At 44.8% G+C, this 20,338-nt stretch overlaps 1 protein-coding gene across 5 annotated transcripts in view; it reads right to left on the bottom strand.

The window, feature by feature from the left end:
* PSTPIP1 (proline-serine-threonine phosphatase interacting protein 1) overlaps nucleotides 1-20,338 on the bottom strand; it is a 99,581-nt gene that overhangs the window by 9,478 nt on the left and 69,765 nt on the right. For 3 of the 5 annotated variants that reach the window (XR_012153955.1, XM_073303504.1, XM_073303502.1), the window contains 5 exons: nucleotides 18,794-18,892; nucleotides 17,540-17,636; nucleotides 8,077-8,161; nucleotides 6,898-6,968; nucleotides 1,571-1,671 (listed from right to left, as the gene is read on the bottom strand). Coding sequence is in view for 4 of the 5 variants with exons in the window: in XM_073303504.1 (XP_073159605.1) it covers nucleotides 1,571-1,671; nucleotides 6,898-6,968; nucleotides 8,077-8,161; nucleotides 17,540-17,636; nucleotides 18,794-18,892 (453 nt within the window). In the remaining variant the exon portion in view is untranslated. Of the gene's footprint in view, nucleotides 1-1,570; nucleotides 1,672-3,216; nucleotides 3,325-6,897; nucleotides 6,969-8,076; nucleotides 8,162-17,539; nucleotides 17,637-18,793; nucleotides 18,893-20,338 lie in introns of those variants that run through there. The other 2 variants (XM_073303503.1, XM_073303505.1) reach the window with 2 other exon arrangements.

The following is a 20,338-nucleotide window of genomic DNA, read 5'->3' on the forward strand; positions in this document are numbered from 1 at the left end:
AGCGATCAACGGGGCACAGCATATTTACATGGAAAAATGTGAGGGAGGGCTGTGCCGTCTGACTCCATCAGAATATCAATGTGTGTGTTGTATCGGTAGCTTTTTCATTAACATATTTTTTCCTTCTCTTGCATCTGTCTAATAAAGCTGGAATAATACAAGCTCATAGTATTTCCACTCTGCAGGAACCAGAGTAGCATGACCAAGCCAGATCTCCTATTGTTGTTTCAGCTCCATTTAAAAAGTGCCTCAGAGGGGTTATTTGTATCCATTTTCCACTTAAATATTTCTATTATAAACCCCACACAAAACCATAACTAAACTGAGGCAAAGGCAGAAGACAGGCTGGGAGTCTGTATCTGGCAATAGTTATGAACAGGAAATCAGTATGACTTGTTCTAAAATCCTTTTGTGCAATGGAGATTGTGTTGGAAGTCTGCCCCTGCTATGGAATACAGACAACCCATTAAGGTCTTGGGGTAGGATTCTCAAGATGAGGATGGGGTCAAATGGAGAACAGCTTTTAGATAATATTTGACAGACTCGCTCTCCTGTTTCCAGGCTGAATAAAAGCCAGGGAAGATTTTATAACATGAACTGCAACCATATTCCCTTGGGCTGTAGTCTCAAATTTCACAAGTGAAGTAGAGTCAGAATGACTCATTACTTGGATGGGAGATCATAAAGGAAAACCCAGGTGCTGTACAAAGTGGTGGTGCCATTCCCTGCTGACCTGCTCTAGATTGTGTCTTAGCACAGCACCCTCAGACACCATACTATGTGGGGTGCTGTTTTCCCATCAGCTGTAAAACCGGGACCTGATCATTTTGTCAGTAAAGATCCTGTTGTCCTCTTCAGCAAAAACAGTAACAGGGGACTAGTCCTGCTGTACTCCAACTGGAATCTTGGCAGTATATGCATTCATCTACCCTAAACTCCCTCTGCATTTGAAACTGGATACAGTATTCTTCATCATTTCCTGCCCTAAATTGCTATCCAAATGTTCTGGATTCCAATCGTACATCAAGATCCTCTAGTGTGTACCTCTGTAGAGACCCATTGATTCACAGGAGTAGGGGTTTGCACTAGCAAATCCTGATGCTGGATCAGGGCCTTAACTAACTTCTCTTATGTTTTTATTGGGACTATTTTTATACATCTTCTTGTAAAGCCAGGTTGTTCAGTTACCATCAGTCAAAATGTACAAAGCTTCTGTAGTGAATGAGTCTCTCCTATCCCTAAAGAGACAAGGGTTGGGATGGTTTGGCACTGTTACTGATGAAACACATTTAATGTACAGCAAATTGAAATAAACTTTTATATACTGTGTTATCTTGGGGGGCAGTATGGTCTAGTGGCCAGAGCAGAGACCTGCGAGTCACACCTCTTGGCTGCCACAGACTTGCTAGGTGACCTTGGCTAAGTAACTCTGTTCCATTCATTTTCCCATCTATAAAATGAGGATAAAACATAACCCCTAGGGGTGTTGGGAATTAATGGGCTTTTTGAGTCAAAGGTACTATTTTAAGCCTAGTGCATTACAACGTTCATTTTTTAATCCTTTGACTACCTGGGCTGTATAGTCGTAGAGCACTTTGTAATCCTGTGATGGTGTGGTTGCTGCTTGTTCACCCACATTAATAGATGCATAGACTCCATCCACTTTCTCGTCTAGAAAAACAAGGAAACAAAGAGTTCAGACTTATAAATGCAAGGAAACATTTGCAAGAGTTCACAAACACAAGGGTGTCTATTCTTCTCTCTGTGCACTGGGATGTGTGTGCCTAGAGAAGCTGCTATTGCCTCCAGGTAAAGCTATGCAGAACAATTGCCACTGTCTAGAGGAGTCAGAAACTAGCTTTCGCTCCATACATGGTAAGACTGCAGGGTAAACATTTTCCCTGCTTAAAATATAGTCCCAAATGATCTAAGGAATAATAAAACCAGTTTGTGGTGGGATCTATGATTTTTCTGAGGGGAAAAATAAAATCTAAAATATAATGCAGGGAAAGAAAGGTTCAGTGAGCCTTAGTAGTAATTTAGATGGTGCCATGATGGAATATATTACTGGAATAGTGGTTTTGCTGAGGTCTAACCTAGTCAGTAAACTGCGCCAGTGAGCTTTTACATGTCCAAATGCACACTCTACCACCATTCTGCACTTGCTCAGCCTATAGTTGAACTGCTCCTTACTATTGGCCAGGGTGCCTGTGTTTGACTTCATAAGCCATGGCATTAAGGGGTAGGCTAGGTTCCCCAAGGATAACTATAGGCACTTCAACATCCCCCAACAGTTATTTTCTGGTCTGAGAGGTAAGTTCCTTCCTGCAGCTGTTCAAACGGACCAGAGTTCCTGAAGATGCGAGCGTCATGCACCTTTCCTGGCCATCTCATGTTGATGTCGGTGAAATGTCCCTTGTGATCCACCATTGCTTGCGGTTTACGTACTGGCTGCCAAGGTGGTCTGGTCCCCAGATAGGGGATATGCATTCCATCTATCGCCCCACCACAGTTAGGGAACCCCTTTGCAGAGAAGCCATCCACTAAGACCACATTTCCCAGAGTCACTACCCTTGATAGCAGCAGCTCAGTGACTGTGTTGGCTACTTGGATCACAGCAGCCCCCACAGTAGATTTGCCCACTCCAAATTTATTCCTGACTGACTGGTAGCTATCTGGTGTTGCAAGCTTCCAGAGGGCTATCGCCACTCGCTTCTCAACTGTGAGGGCTGCTCTCATCTTGGTATTCTTGTGCTTCAGGGCAGGGGAAAGCAAGTCACAAAGTTCCATGAAAGTGCCCTTATGCATGCAAAAGTTTCGCAGCCACTGGGAATCATCCCAGACCCACAACACTGTGGTCCCACCAGTCTGTGCTTGTTTCCCGGACCCAGAATTGGCATTCCATGGCAGGAACCTGCCCCATTACCACCATGATGTCCAAACTGCCAGGGCCCATGCTTTGAGAGAACTCTGTGTCCATGTCCTCATCGCTATCGTGATTGCGCTGTTGTTGCCTCCTCACCTGCTTTTGCAGGTTCTGCACATACTGCAGGATTATGCACGAGGTGTTTACAATGCTCACAATGGCAGCGGTGAGCTGAGCAGGCTCCATGCTTGCCATGGTATGGCGTCTGCAAGAGAGCAGAGTTGCAGCAGAAGCAGTGGATGATGAGAGATTCCACGAGAATAGATATTTATAGAGAACAATGAGAGGACCTGCGAGGTGGATTCACGGCACCAGGAGAGCAGAGTTGCAGCAGAAACTGTGGATGACGACAACGGTTAGCAGTCCTACTGCACTGTCTGCTGACAGCAGTATGACATCTGCACGGAAAAAAGGTGCGAAACAATTGCCGCTGTTTTCACAGAGGGAGGGGTGACTGATGACATGTACACAAAACCACCCATGACAATGTTTTTACCCCATCAGGCATTGGGAGCTCAACCCAGAATTCCAATGGGTAGCGGGGACTGTGGGATAGCTACCCACAGTGCAACACTCCAAAAGTCAATGCTAGCCATGGTACTGTGGACGCACTCCGCCGACTTAATGCGCTTAGTGGTGACGCACACAACTGACTTCCTAAAAACCAACTTCTATAAATTCAACCTAATTTCATAGTGTAGACAGTCTACACTAGCACTTATACTGGCATAACTATGTTGGTTTAAAAAAAAATCACACCCTTATCTGCCACAGCTATACCAGTATAATTTTTAAGTGTAGACCTGACCTAAGGATTGCTCAAAAAGAGCTTGATCCTGCATCTCTGCAGCCAATGAGAGTTTTGCCATCAGTCCAAAAACCCCACCAAGGCACTTTTTCAAAAGCATTTAGCGCTGACCTAATTCTGCTCTCATGGAAGTCAATCCTCTTGCTTCATAATAAATAATGGACATTAAGGCAAAAGAAAGAGGCAGTGTTTTAAACAGGCAAATATCACGCTATTGTTAAGATAAAAATCTCACAGTACAAACACTATGACTTTAGGTGTTTGCACAAAATTTGGAACATAATTTAGTCCTGGCTGGTTAAAAGAAGCTTATTCGTAACATTACAGCATTCCTCCACAATGCTGTACTTGCAGGGTCTGTCCTCCTGCTGAGGCATGAGGGAATTTCCCATGTAAACCACCTGTACATCCATGGGGTAACAGAGCCCTTGCAGAGGGCACAGAAGACAGGATCCCTGTAACCCTTCCCACAGTAAATCCTGATCCCACTCCCAACAAGTGATGTGTGGGTTCTTTGATTGGTGTGAGGGGAAAAAAATTGACTTGGATTCTTCAGATGACTGAAAGAACAATGTAGCAGGAAGTGAAGAAGCTGAATGCATGTAGATAACCATGATATGCACAAGCCTCTGAAGGCCTTGTCTTCATTCGGAACAAAGTTGTGTTTTTAACTTGAGTTAATTAACTTGAAATAAAATTTTAGTGAAGATCAGGCCGTCTGTAATTTTCACACGAATTGGTAAATCAAGGTAAACCCTAGGCTCCTGCAGAGTTGTGTTATCAGCCTGCAAACTTGTGTGAAAACAAATTGCCTTGTCCTTGGTAGGATTTTACCTCATGTTAATTACCATGTGCTCACTAATATGGGCTAAGAATTCATGTTTTTTTCCTAGTGAAGACACAACCAAAGAGTCTCACGCACACCTGGGCAAACTGCAAGAAGAATGTAGGTACCAAAATCCCATTAGATTACCATACATATTCTCTCTAAATTTAGAGGCATGCTCCTGCTCCCTAGAAGTCCATGCCAAAACTCCCACAGATAGCAGTGGATGCAGGATCTGGCCTCAGCTCATTAAATGAGACCCATTCTGTCAATGGATATGAGCACGGGGTTCCCACAGGCACCCCCAGAATCCATCTGTGTATAGTATTTGGTCCCAAGAGTAGCATCTCGTTTTACAATGAGCCTGCTCTGATCCTTCAACAAAGTCACAATCCACCCTTTGTGACATAATCGCTTCCACAGTAGTAAATTCTGATGACAATAATGATCCGATAGTGGCCTTGATAAATAGCATGATCTAAACTGGCAGAAAGGAGAAGTTTAATATAATGCAGACACACAAACAGCTGTGAGCAGATTGGGGAGGCATTAATTGTGACCAAAGCTGTTCATATGCTACTGTATAGACATGTGGGACCCAATCCTGGGGGGCACCAAATGCCTTCAACTCTCATTCAAGTTGTATTCATAGGGACACCATTGAATTCTATAGAAATAGACGGCACTTAGGCTCCTTTAAAAGTCTGAGCCCAAGTCTCATTGCAAGTCAGTGGAACACAGACTCCTAAATGCCTATTTCACTCTTGAAAATGAGACTGAGGCTCCTAAATCAGTTAGACATTGTAACTCTGAGCAGAGCAACATCTACATAACTTTAAAAACCCAGTCCTCTGCTCCTTGAACTCTTTAAACCACGATTTGAGGACTTCAATAGCTCAGACATAGGTGAGCAGGTTTTTCGCAGGAGTGGGTGGGCAAGATTCTGTGGCCTGCGTTGTGCAGGAGGTCGGACTAGATGATCCTAATGGTCCTGTCTGACTTTAATATCTATGAATCTAGCCTGCATGAATGGCACTGAAAATTTCCACTGTTCGGGGAGTCAAACAGAGGGGATTTAGGAGAGAAAGTATTCCATTTCTGGGTGGCTGAGTGGACAGGCAGATGTAGTGAAGGATGCATTTTTTTTTCATTCGGGGAACATCACAGTTTAAATCTCCTTAGCTGGTTTTAAATTGAGCCAATAAAAATGTCTCAAACCATTATTTCCTGTGCTGTCAAAATATTATGCTTTGGTGCCCTCTAATGAGAGTGACACAAGTGACCTGTGCAGGGCCATCCTTACGCATACCGCTTATGCGGCTGGGCTGCGTAGGGCACCTGAAAATTTGGGGCACCCCTGGGTCTTAGTGTCCACCATGCCGCCTCTTCCTATCCCTGGTCCCTATTCTGACCCTTCCTGCTAGCTGCAGCAGCCTGGTGAGTCTTCCTCCAGAGGGGATCTAGTACTTAAAAGTGAAAGTGCCTTCCAGCCTGCCAGATCTATTAGCACAAGATTGAAACTATTAAATAACCTTCCAAATGGTAATGAAGTCATTTAACAGGCATTTGCCAACCCCCAGGTATATACTATCAGTTTCTGAATTTACTGACAAAAGCAGTTGTGCATTACTGTAATATTTACTCAGAACATGTTAGTCTACAGGACCTTAGCTTTAAAAATATTTCATTAGTGTTGCAAAAATTACATCTTTAAAAAATCCTTGCATAGATTTTTTTTTTTTTTTTTTAGATGCACAATCTGAGTATTCATCTTTAGCCTTAAATGCTTGGATCTTCAGACATAGTTTTTAAAATAAATCCTTCAAAAGACCACCCTTATCTAAAATACACATGTGAACCTGGGCTGAGGCACAGGGGCACCAGTTTAATATTACTGCATAGGGCCCCATAAATCCTAAAAACGGCCCTGGACATGGGATTGGTAAGGCAACATAACATTTGAAGCAGAACGGATGCCTGTGTTCCTAGCGAGACCAGGCTGGGCCACTGGAAGGCTTGGGAAGGATTCCCCATGCTCTACGTAAGTAGAGGAAAAAACTGTGTTCCTAGACCTTGAGGTCTCAGTCAGAATTTAAACTTCACACATCCACAGGACTTCTTAAGAATAGTACAGCTCCTATTAGTCCCCATGGTGGGGGAAGCTGCTTGCTACATGTTTGTGCCATACTGATGTCTAGATTATAGTCTCATGCTAGCTCATAAGATAGATAACATGTTAATGTCTTATCACATAGTTTATTCTCCATGCAACATGCATGTAAATGATTGATTAATAGGACCAGATACATTTTTTGATTTACATTTGGTAAAACCTACCAAAAGGAGGGGCTGTGGGAATGATGGTTTCACTGGAGTTTCTGCTATTTCCATGTAGCAATCCGGAGAATCTGTGGAACCAAAAGAAGCTGGTGATGGAATGTACAGAATATGTTGTATATTCCTCAAACTTCCAGAGCGCTAGTCCACTGCCATGTAATCTTCCTCATTCCTCCCATTTGTCACCAACTCTTTTGGCCAAAGGTTTCCTCTTCGGAACCTTTTTGTTTGTTTGTTTGTTTTTGCACTACAGCAAACCCATTTAATTTTCATTTAAAACAAACCCTGGCAAACTAGTAAATCTTTTGAAATTTGCCAATCACTAAACTGTACACAAAATATATTATACATTTATTATTTTGTGATAGTTTTATCTTATAGACAATTCAAGATATAAAGACACATGAAGCAAAGCTTAAACCATCCCATCGTGACAACATGATAGATCTGTTGACTGGTCAATTGCAAGGGGCGTCATCCTTTTCTTTCCTCCTCATGATAACACACTTGAATGTAGAAAATGCTGGCTTTTGGAATGTTGTAGAATATAATACAGTTTTAAAATATAGTGAACTATTTATATATTTTTTTCCCTGGATGTTTCCCCAACCAGCATAAACTATACTGGTATAAGCAATCTTCTACCGATATAATTGGGTCCACATTAGGGCTTTCATCAGTATAAATATTCCTGTATAAATCTCATCCTTAACCAAAAAGGCTAGACTACTGAAACTTTTAAGAGCAGATCAGGCTTAAAGCTATTTGCTAATCTGTGGCACGGTAGTGCACTATGGTTTAGCACAGAAGGTATTGCTGGAAAAGACAACTCTGTCTGTCCCCTTCTCCCCACTTAAGTTGTTTTTGTCACTATATGTCCTGGTGCTATCACAAACCAGAATTAAGTGTACCCCAATTACTTGCTGGCTGGTCAGTTTCTTTTAAAGTTGTCCCTTCCCCTCCCTCCCTTCCCGCCAGCAACAATGTGAATAGCTAATCTTGCTCCACTTTAAATTCTGTTAAATTAATTGTTGGTATATGTATATGATATCACATATGCCTTTCACCACGATTAAGGAAACAATTACTTTCAAGATCCAGATTTGTCACTTGCATGTATGTAACCATATATTGCTTTATACACAGAAAAGCATTTCCACAAGGAACCAATATACTCACCTTTTCATCATCCCACAAGACTGGACTGGGCTGTTGCTACATCTAGGAGATTCCCTGGCATAATAATTCTCATATCCTATTGGAACTACAATGGGATAATTGTTAAAAGCAAGGGTGTAAAGAGGCAGAAGGTACCAATTTTTCCCCTCTACCAGCAATGCAATTGATTTGTTTCCATAGCATGGTGGTTAGTCTTCTAGAGCAGGAGTGGCCAATGGAATTCTGCAGTGTAACCACTCTCCTCTTTAATATATAGGTGCAGACCTGTGAGCTCATCTACACTAGGAAAACTACTGATGACAGATATCAGTAATGGGTACTGCTGAGCTGATGCTTAATACAGTTCTGCTGCAAGTACAGACCCATCCACACCACATTCAGCACCATTTCAATAGTTATGTTCCAATTCTAATCAAGATGGCTGCTGCCTCAATAATAGGACTTGTGCCATCTTATCATCCCATCTTTGTTTAAGGAGCAAAAGCTAATCACCCTGCAGGTCTCCGCTACTAACTGGGGATGATGACACAGTCAGCTCTTCTGGGTTTTTTAAATGTATAGACAGAGATTCAGGAATTCCAGCCACATCTGGGGAATTTTTTGGCCCTACTGTCAGATGCTGTAAAGTAGGTATTTCCTGGTCTCCATTTGTACATAACTATCAGCCTACCTCTCTTGTCCCCAAAGAGAGAGAGAGAATTTGCTATTGACCCATAAATACTTATTCTTCTTCAAGTAGTGTCCCTATGGGTGCTCCACTTTAGGTGTCTGTGTGCCTCTGCACCTCTGATCAGAGATTTTTGGTAGCAGTGTCCCACTGAGCCCGCACATGTGCTCTCCCTCCCTCGGGGTCTGCCTCAAGGCTATTTAGCACTGCACGGGCAAATCCGCATCAGGTCCTTCTCTACCGCCTTTGGCCTCTGAGGGAAGGAGCAGTTGTCCCTTCCTTATCTGTGTCATTAGCATAAGTAGTGTTTGTTTTGTTACCTTTGTTCTCCCGAAAAGTACTCAGGCTAGTGTTTTTTGTTTTGTTTTTTGTTTTATTCCTTTGGTTTAAAAAGAAAAGAGAAAAAGGAAAAGAACTTCACTTTCCTTCCCTGTCTGGGGGCATTCCCCTCTCTTTCTCCCCCCCCCCCCCATCTAGTAGACTCATAATTATTTTCTTTCAGTTTAAAAAAAAAAGTAAAGACGCTGTTCTTCTGCATATTCCTCCCTGCTAGAGCATGTTTCAGAGGAACAGCCGTGTTAGTCTGTATTCGCAAAAAGAAAAGGAGTACTTGTGGCACCTTAGAGACTAACCAATTTATTTGAGCATGAGCTTTCGTGAGCTACAGCTCACTTCATCAGATGTTTACCGTGGAAACTGCAGCAGACTTTATATACACACAGAAATCATGAAACAATACCTCCTCCCACCCCACTGTCCTGCTGGTAATAGCTTATCTAAAGTGATCAACAGGTGGGCCATTTCCAGCACAAATCCAGGTTTTCTCACCCTCCACCCCCCCACACAAATTCACTCTCCTGCTGGTGCTAGCCCATCCAAAGTGACAACTCTTTACATAATCAAGTCGGGCTATTTCCTGCATAGATCAAGGTTTTCTCACATCCCCCCCACCCCCATACACACACAAACTCACTCTCCTGCTGGTAATAGCTCATCTAAACTGACCATTCTCCAGGTTTAAATCCAAGTTAAACCAGAACATCTGGGGGGGGGGGGTGTAGGAAAAAACAAGAGGAAACAGGCTACCTTGCATAATGACTTAGCCACTCCCAGTCTCTATTTAAGCCTAAATTAATAGTATCCAATTTGCAAATGAATTCCAATTCAGCAGTTTCTCGCTGGAGTCTGGATTTGAAGTTTTTTTGTTTTAAGATAGCGACCTTCATGTCTGTGATTGCGTGACCAGAGAGATTGAAGTGTTCTCCGACTGGTTTATGAATGACACCCCCTGCCAAGGGGCTTGCCTGGCTCTCTCTGCTCCAAGTGGTGCCTCTCCTGCCAGGAGTCAGTTCCTGTAATGGCCAGACACTCACTGTGCCTGGGAGACCCTCACAGACGTGCTTTACCTGCCACACCTAAAACTGCAGCCTCACAGGAGCTGGGAGCTGAAGTAAAAATTCCTCCTATAGAGAAAACACTTCAGTCTGCAGGGGCCTCCCGTGGGTGTTGACCCCGGATCATCCCCGGAGCCTTCACTTCAAAAGGGGTCGAGTGGTGAAGAGGAGAAAGAAGAAGCCACCAGCAGACTCCCCCCAGAAAGGCTCCTCCCAGCAACTGGCCAGCCAGAGGGGTGTTCCCCAGGGCGGCTGTCTTGGCCCCGATCCCCGAGTAGCTGGCCAGCCAGTGGGACTCCCCAGAGCGGCCACCTCGGTGGGACAATACCAGCAGAGGAACCTCCTGCTGTGAGCTCAGCTGCCGCTGGGCTCTGCTCGGGGTGGGCACCGGAGCTCTGGAAGCTGAAACCTGAGAAGGGGCTTCCTGCTCTGGGCTCTGCCCTGCTCTGAGCTCCGCTCCAGGCACCCCAGAGGGCAGTTACCCTACCATCTCTAAAAGAGCAGCATAGAGAAACCCTTTGGTACCAGATGCAACAAAACTCCCATCTAGGAAGTGTTCTGCCCCTTCCTAGCCATTGATACTGACTACAGACACTCCTCTGGGTGGAGGAGGAGCCCATGGTAACAGAGGTGCTCTGATACTCTGGAGACCTGTGGCCTCAGTACCCAGGGAGAGACAATTACCATACCGTCTCTAAAAAAGTGGCACCAACAAACTTTTTGTACTGGGCAAAACTCTCATTTAGGGAGTGCTCTGCCCAACTATCGGTACTGACAATGTACCACGGACCCTCCTCTGTGGTACCAAATGAACCCATGGTACTGCATAAGCTCTGGTACCCTGGAGACCTGATGACTGGGGAAGAACCACAATCCCCATTACTTGGGACCAGGACCCCGGTATCGAGCGCATCCAGAATCGCTCTTAGCACTGGGCTGTATACTGCCAATACCCCAGCCAGCGGCACCCTTTCCCACTGACGAATCTGACACTGGCCAGGAGGAGATCATTCCCTGGCCCCTCAAGGTGGCCCACCACCACACTACAAGGGTCATCCCCAATTCCATCATGCCAGCTGCTCGTGCCTGCCTTCCTGCCTCTCCCTCCCTAGGCCATATTGTAACTCTTCAGGTACATATACACACACACACACACACACAGCACGACTGTCTCTGGTGTCTCTCAGGGAAAGTCCACCAGATGGTTTGCTACAGCCTGGCATCTGAGCCAGAGCAAGAGCACCTGAGCCAGGACAGGAGAGAGCTTTTCAGAACAGGAAAGAAGGGGGGGGGGGAAACACACCTGAAGAGGAAGCTACCTCTTCAGCACACTTCTCCTCATCTGGGAGAGATGAGGAGACTGTGCTGCCCACCCCTCATAACTAGGTGAAGATTTTAGAACTTTCTGGATTTTATCAAGAGGGTGGCAGACAAGCTGCAGATCCACATCACAAGTTGGTGGAAATTCTGCACGCTACTTCCCATCTAGAACTGTCCTCCCAATTAATGAGCTGATTCTAGATCCCACCAAAATCATCTGGCAAAGCCAGCCTCCATCACACCAACCAGCAACAGAGTGTAAACAAAAACAATCCTACATCTCTACCCAAAGAGGCAGACTTTGTTTTCAACATCCGCAACCCAACTCCATCATAGTGGATGTGGTTAATGCATGAAGCAGGCAACATAATGCCAAGTCAACTCCATATGCTCAGGCTTCGCAAGATGACGTATTTATCGACAACATTACTGTTTAGAGTCATAAATTACCAAACTGTCATGACCAAAACAATTTTGTTAATCTTGGGGAAACCCAGGATGTTTCTGAAACATTACTGGAAACACAAAAAGAACAGATTCAGACCATTCTTAGAGAAGGTCAGTTAATAGCCAGACTGGTCTGAGAGACACCACTGGATGTACCTGTTACAGCTGCCCGCCCAGTCTCCATGACAGTGCTACTGAGGTGGCTTGTGGGTTTTTGTTTTTTTTTTTGTTTTGTTCGCTACACTTCTCTAGATTGCCCAAAGAGCTACAGACTTCCAATTTGAAGGGCCAAACTCTTTGAAGAGAAGACAGATTTTCTCTCCATCTCCTGAAGGATTCTTGGACCACACTACACTCCTTAGGAATCTACACTGTGGAACAGAGAGAAGATGTACCTCTCTACCACACCACAGATCACAATCTTCTCAATACTCACCATCTCTGTGCTCTTTTGAGCCACAGTGTAAGAGTCCCAGGGCTCAAAAGTGAAAACAGTCTGCACCCCAGTCCATGACCTCTCAAACTGCCTCTTATAGGCACTTTGATGAGCTGGTAGGGGGCCTGAACAATGATACCTTACAGCATCAGCTGCCATCTGTGCACCTGTCACACCACTCAGAAGTCACCTTACCTTACTTCACAGCAGTTAGGCAGAGCAAAGAGATTGATTTCTAGCCCTGAACTTACAGGGTGCCTACTTCCATATCTCAATACAACCATCGTACAGGAGATTTCCTACTGCTTACCTCTGGGGCAGGATCATTATAGGTACAGACTGCTCCACACAGGGTAGTCTCCAAGGTTCACTTAATTGTAGTGGCATACTAGCCCCGGTACAGTGACTGGACTTTATCAGCACCAACCTGATGCAGTATAAGCGAGAGTGCTCCTTTCACTACCCACATTCACCACCCTGGGACACATGTCTCCCTAATATGCTGGGGAGCTCACCTACACAGCAACAAGGTTCAGGACAAATGGCCTTCCACAGAAATGACCTTCCATATCACTCTTTTGGGGCTAGAGGCTGTCAGGAGTGCCTGTGCACAAACTCTGCCTTTCATCAAAAACAACACACAACGGTTATGATGGACTTAATGTGACCTGTATATTTTGTATAAACTGCCAAGGAGCTGCCAGATCTCCCTCCCTCTGCAAGACAGCATTCAACCTTTGAACTGATGCACCCATCACAATGTGCTCATCTCAGCTGTCTGTCTACAAGGGATACAGAACAGGACAACCAACAGTCTCAGTTGGAATTTTCTCACGACAATGAGTGTATACTGAATTCACAGGTGCTTCAAAATATAGCCACCCTTTGGGGAAACATTCACTGGCAGTTGCCCTCTCCTTCCCAGCGGACAGGGCCCACTTGTAGGTCTTTTCCCAGTTTCCTACCCTATCCAAGATTCTGTTGAAAATTCAATGAACCAAAGCAAGAGTTATTGTGATTGCCCCTCTTGACTATGACAGGTCTGGCTCCCTTACCTGACGCAGATGGCAATATGCCCTCCTGTTCCTCTGAAGTCAGCCCATTCCTCACCCACGCTCTCAAAACAACGGGCTGACCCTTCACCCCAACCCATGGGTCCTCCACCTCCAGGCTTGCATCTTTCTTTGTTCCAAGGCTTAGAAGCAGAATGCTCTGACAAGCTGAAACACATGTTGCAACACAGCCACAAGTTGACCACTCCACATACCTATCTACAGAATGGAAACAACTCCAAGTTTGTACCATTCCAGATGGACAGACCCAACCTCATCTTTCCTCCCTCTGATTTTGTACTACATTTTAAACTCTCCCTCAGCTTCCTTAAGGTACATCTCATGGCGAACATGGCTTCCCACTTGGAGTTTGCTCAACCACTAATGCGTAGACTCTTTAAGGTCATTGGGACTCTCTTCCCCCATGTGACACCACCCGCTCCAGCCTGGGACTTTAATCTAGTTCTCAGGGCTCAGACTAGACCTCCCTCCGAGTCCAAGGCAACTTATTCTCTCTGATACCTGTCCATGACGACAGCATTTCTAATTGCCATCACCTCAGCTAAGCACATAGGAGTAACAGTGGCCCTGATGGCACACCCATCATTCACAGCCTTTGTCTTAAAAAAAACCAAACCAAACCAAACCAAAAAAAAAAAAACCAACCCACCACCACTCTAAGGCCATATCCCAAGTTTCACCCTATTTTTTCTGCACTTTCCATATGAATCAACAGATCCATCTCCCTGTTTTTTCCCAAAACCACATTGTGACAACTGGGAGACAATTGTGCATATGCTAGATATTAGAAGGACATTAGCATTCTACTTGGACAGGACTAAGGACTTCAGGGAATCCCCTAAATTCTTCCTTTCATCCACAGAAAGATTGAAAAGCTCTGTGATATCTCCTCACAGATTATCCAAATGGGTCTCTAGCTGCATTAATCACTTAGCAAGGGCACAACTTGCTTCTGTCCATACACACTCCGTGAGATCAGTTCCTACCTCAATCACATTCCATAGGGATGCCCCTATCTCCCCAATCTATAGAGCAATGATTGGGGCCTCTGTCCATACTTTCGCAGAACATTATGCGATCACTGAAGATTTGGCTGCTGACACCATCTTCGACTCCACAATATTCTCTGTAGTAAAAGACTCTGCTCCGAAGTCACCTAAAGTGGAGCACCCATAGGGACACTACTCGAAGAAGAAGAAGAGGAAGTTACTCACCTTGTGATGGAAATGATGGTTCTTCGAGATGTGTGTCCCTATGGGTGCTCCACAACCCGCCCTCCTCCCCTCTACTTCAGAGTTCTCTATAGGGCTCTGTGGTAGAGAAGGAAGTGAAGGGAGTTTGCTCGTGCAGTGCTAAATAGCCTCGAGGCAGACCACGAGGGAAGGAGAGCACATGCGTGGACTCAACAGGACACTGCTACCAAAAATCTCTGATTAGAGGTGCAGGGGCACACAGACTCCTAAAGTGGAGCACCCGTAGGGACACACATCTCCAAGAACCATCGTTACTGCACAAGGTGAGTAACTTCCTTTTCATTCCCCCTTACTTCTCACTGTCCACCAGGGGGCTAGTCAGGGCTCAGACTGAGAACATTTCAAGATCTAGCTTCTTAATTTTTTTTTTTTTTTTTTTTATGGCCTGCTTTTTTTTCCCCCCAGACCTGCTGCATGCTCTCAGCTCCTGCTGGAGTCAGTTGTGGTCCGTAATTAGGGTGTTCCTTGACTGTGTTGAAAGGTGTCCCTCTTTCACCTCTGTAAACTGTTACCTCACAAGACTTCACACTCACAACTCACATCTGAGTTAGTTTGAAAAGAGAATGTTTGTTTATTTTTAACAGCGAAGTCCTCGTCTCTGCAATGGGGTTACCTGTAAAAAGAAAAGGAGTACTAGTGGCACCTTAGAGACTAACCAATTTATTTGAGCATAAGCTTTCGTGAGCTACAGCACACTTCATTGGATGCATCTGATGAAGTGAGCTGTAGCTCACGAAAGCTTATGCTCAAATAAATTGGTTAGTCTCTAAGGTGCCACTAGTACTCCTTTTCTTTTTGCGAATACAGACTAACACGGCTGTTACTCTGAAGCCTGAGGTTACCTGTGGTTCTCTTATATAACATCATGCATGTGGTCGCCTCTGTGTCTTGTACTTTAAAATACTACAGCTTGCAGGCTGGAAACTTGCAACAAGCTATGCTGAGAAGTAATGAGCCACAACAGAGGGTGAAGAGTACCATTCATACTGAGAAACTGCTGACATGTAGAGGTAAAGAAACATGCCTCTGTGCCTCTCTGTGTCTCTTTTCTCTATAATGTTTAAAGGAGGTCTGAAATCTTTATATATATATATATAGAGAGAGAGAGAGAGAGAGAGAGAGAGAGAGAGACAGTCAGTCTCTCTATCTATCTATCTATCTATCTACATCAGGGGTGGGCAAACTACGGCCCACAGGCCACATCTGGCTCTCCAGCTGGTTTAATCCAGCCCTCGAGCTCCTGCTGGGGAGCAGGGTCGGAGGCCACTCTGTGTGTTTGGCGAGGCTTGTAGAAGCAGCCGCATGTCCCCCTTCCGGCTCCGAAGCTTACGGGCAGACAGGGGGCTGCGTGGGCTGCCTCCACCCCAAGCACCACCCCTGCAGCTCCCATTGGCCGGGAACTGCGGCTAATGGCAGTTGCAGGGGCAGCGCCTGCAGACGGGGCAGTGCACAGAACAGCCTGGCTGCACCTCCTCATAGGAGCCAGAGGGGGGACATGCCACTGCTTCCAGGAGCTGCTTCAGGTAAGCACCACCCGGAGCCTGCACCTCTGACCCCCTCCCCTACCCCAGCTCTGATCCTTCTCCTGCACTCCAACCCCGTGCCCCAGCCTGGAGCCCCTTCCTGCACCCTGAACTCCTCATTTCTGGCCCCCCCCCCGTGCCCCAACCCCCTGCTCCAGCCCTGATTTCCCCCTCCCACCCTCCAAACCCCTTGGTCCTAACCTGGAGCACCCTCCTACACCTAAATCCCTCATCCCCAGCCCCCACCCCAGAGCCTGCACCTCCAGCTGGAGTCCTCCCCCTCACCTGCTCCTACACCCCAACCCCAATTTTTTGATCATTCATGGCCCACCCATACCCATTTCCATACCCAGATGTGGCCCTCAGGCCAAAAAGTTTGCCCACCCTGTTCTACACTGTTTTTCATAGAAGACTGACAGCTGGAAAGCTTATTCATCAGAAATACTAACGCCAGCCAAACCTAACTGAGAGGGGAAGCTTAATTTTACTCAGGGCTTGTCTAAACACAAAAGTTGTAACAGTTTAACCTATACCAGTGTAGATAAAGTAGTACAACACTTTTTGTGCTGAGTCTGTACAGTACCTAGCACAATGGAATCCTGGTGCACAACTAGAGCATCTAGGTGCTATGATAATAAAATAAATATCAATAATAAAAGTGTGCACGGTTATAGCAGTGTAAATATACCACTATAGCTTGTTTCCCTATGAGAAGAGGAATAAGCTACAGTAGAACCTCAGAGTTACAAACACCTTGGGAATGGAGGTTGTTTGTAACTCTGAAATGTTCGTAACTCTGAACAAAATTATGATTGTTCTTTCAAAAGCTTATAACTGAATACGGACTTAATACAGCTTTGAAACTTTATTATGCAGAAGAAAAACGCTGCTTTCCCCTTTATATTTTTTAGTAGGATTGTTCCATTTTACCACTGCTGTCAGTTCCACTCCACATGTCATCACCAAAGTCCTGATCAAACGCTCATTGAAATCAATGGCAAGACTCCCTTAGACTTCAGTGGGTGTCAGTGGGCAGCCCCGCCCCCACCCCCCGAGTTGTAGGACTGTATCTATATTCTGGCTCTCTCCAGCTGAGGAAATCTTCCAATGTCTTTGATGATAGGATCTAGCGATGTGCCTCTTCAAAGCCTTCCATAAACACCATCTATTTAAGCTGCCTACTTTCCTTGTGAGGTCCGTACGTATTATTCCCATTTTACAGAGGGAGAGAACGAGGAACAGAAATTTAAGTGACTTTCCAAGGCCACAATTAGAGAGGCAGCATTTCTGTCATGGGGACTTTACTTCTAATTGGTAACAAGGCCAAAAAAAACCTTTGAGGTTTATTACCTGGTGGATCTGTTCCTGTCATTTTATTCTTAATGAAGTAATCCATGTCTGATTCTACGTTACAGTTCTCTAGGCTCAGTCGAACCTCTTCATACATCTGCAAAACAGAAAAGAAAGATTTTAAGTTTCAGCTTTTTGTGATGAGCTCTTAACACAGAATCCTCCGCTAGTATTTCTCTCCTTCTTAAAGGGACACTGTCCATTTTAATCACGTTGTGTATATAAACAGCTTTCTCTACTTATACTGTGGACAACACCTTAGAATATGAGGAAGTTGGGAGACCAGGTTTAAAAGCTTCTAAACCCTGGTACTAAAGTGTTCTTTTAATCCACTGGAAAGAGGCATCACAAGAACCAATGATTGGAAGTTAAAGCCAGACAAACGAAAACTAGAAAGAAGATAAATGTTTTTAACAGTGAGAATGATTAGAACAAAGGAAGTGGTGGAATCTCCATCTTGAAGTCTTCAAATCAAGGCTGGTTGCCTTTTGAGAAGGAAGGCTTGAGCTCAGTAACTTGTGCTGACTAAATACAGGGGTAACTGGGCCTGTGTTAGAAAGGGGTCAGACTAGATCATCACACGGTCCCTTCTGGCCTTGAAATCTGTTAATCAGTTTCAGCAATTTGTTATTTCCAAAGAACCAGGTCTCCCCCACTGAAGTCAGTAGAGCTCTGCGGCTGTGCAGACCTGTGTAGGATTCCACCCAGATGGATGCGGGAGTGGGGGAGGAAAAGATTACTGATTTTTCCCACACTCTTAAGAAAACTGTATAATGCAAAAAAATTCCACGGGACATGCCTGAAATTTCTCATCCAAAAAACTCATGGGAGCAGGAGAAGAGAGGAGACAGTAGTTTGATGGGTCACACGCATGTAAAGATTTTCATTATTAAAATGGAAGTCGTCAATTTTTCCCTATATAAAAGGAATAACAATAAAAAAATCCTTATTTAAAGCTGACTTGGAGATTTGAGATTCTACCCCATAGCTTGGGGAGAGGGGACAGAAGCTTGGTGGCACCAAGTTTGCTATAGAATCTCAGAGTCTGTGCCGGCCTAAATATTCATTTTTAATTCATTGGGGAGGGCAAACCTGGCTGGTAGCTTCTTGCCCTGGCCAAGTGTGGTAAAATGGACATCACTATTGCTGGAGTCATTTGATGAGTGTGGAGAGGGGTGAGCCAGTATGGGGGCTTTAGAGGACATATTTTTGTCCATGCACAAGGACTGGGATTTCTTGGGGAAAAGTTTGTACCTCATCATCCTTCACACACTGCATGGACAGCTGGTTACAGTGAACCCAAAGGGAGTTCCGGAGGATGGTGATACGATCACATTCCTGGAGCTGAAAGGCCTAAATCCAAAAGAAGAGATGTCAAGCATCATGGTTGTTATTATTTATTATGTGCAATGCGGTAGCACCAAGAAGCCCAAGTCATGGATCAGGATCCCACTGTGCAATGTTTGTACACCTGCAAACCTTTCTGAAACACGCTACAGTCAGGATGCACTATCAACTATAGAAAATAATCTTAAAATAAATCTACTTTTACGTTTAGTCACTCAAATTGCAAACAGCACGAGGGGTTTTTACCTTTTCTAAATTCACTCTGAGTATCTTTCCCAGACCTGAACACGAGCTCTGTGTAAGCTCAGAAGGTTGTCTCTTTCATCAACAGAAGTTAGTCCAATACAAAATATTATCTCACCTTTCACTAAATTAAGGATTGTTATCCCTTTTGACCCAAGTGGCTAGCTAAATATTCAGGGTCTTATAAGTTGCAAGTTGGGAAGAAGAAACGATGGTGGCATTAGATACCTTAATGACGCAGTCCTGTTTCCCTGAACACAAGAGGAACGAAACAGGAGATAATATCCTTGCTCCAAACCTCTTTTAGCCAGCACCCAGCCCAAAAGGCCCCTCTCTCGTCTGTTCTAGGACCACACATACTGTGCTTGATTAGGCTGTGTTTGACTTTCTGCTCCTTCTCTGAGCTGGTCAATACTACACAAGCTTTGTTGGCATAGCTATGCCAGCAGAGTTCCCTAGTGGAGGTGCAGCATAAACCGTCAGAAGAAGTTCTGATGAGATATACACACCGCCTCCCTGAATGATACTAGCTAAGCAGACAGAAGCACTCTGTCGTCATAGTTGCGTGTACTCCATGGGTTTCAGCTGCATAGCTATACCAGCAAAACTCTGTAGTGCAGACTATGGCCATGTCTACACTACCGGCTAAATCAGCACCACTGCAATCAATGCAGTGGTGTCGATTTAGTGGGTCTGGTAAAAACCCACTAAGCCAATGGGAGAGCACTCTCCCGTCGACATCTGTACTCCACCTCCCTGAGAGGCAGAAGCTATGTCAACAGGAGAGCATCTCCCGCCAACATAGCGCCATGAAGACACTCCTGTAAGTCGATCTAAGTTATGTTGACTTCAGTTATGTAATTTACATAACTGAACTGGCATAACTTGGATTGATTTACAGCATTAGTGTAAACTAGCCCTAAGCCTCTATGGTTGTTTCTGTGCTGTCTTGCGTGTGTCTCTGTCACATGTACCCCTTACCCAAAACAATATCCAGCAAACCTCTCTACCCATATAGCTCAAATTCCTGAATGGCCTTTGTGGCATTACACCCCATATTCTTCATTGTAATATTATTATGATGTATGTTGTGCAAGATGGGTCATGTGAGGTATCATTGAAAAGGTCATGATTATGATTATCCTATTTGTATGTAGGTGGTATTTTTGTATCTGAAGTTATGAATATTGTCTATTGCATCTATTACAA

Source organism: Lepidochelys kempii, chromosome 10 (assembly GCF_965140265.1).
Source record: "Lepidochelys kempii isolate rLepKem1 chromosome 10, rLepKem1.hap2, whole genome shotgun sequence".
Classification (NCBI taxonomy): Eukaryota; Metazoa; Chordata; order Testudines; family Cheloniidae; genus Lepidochelys; species Lepidochelys kempii.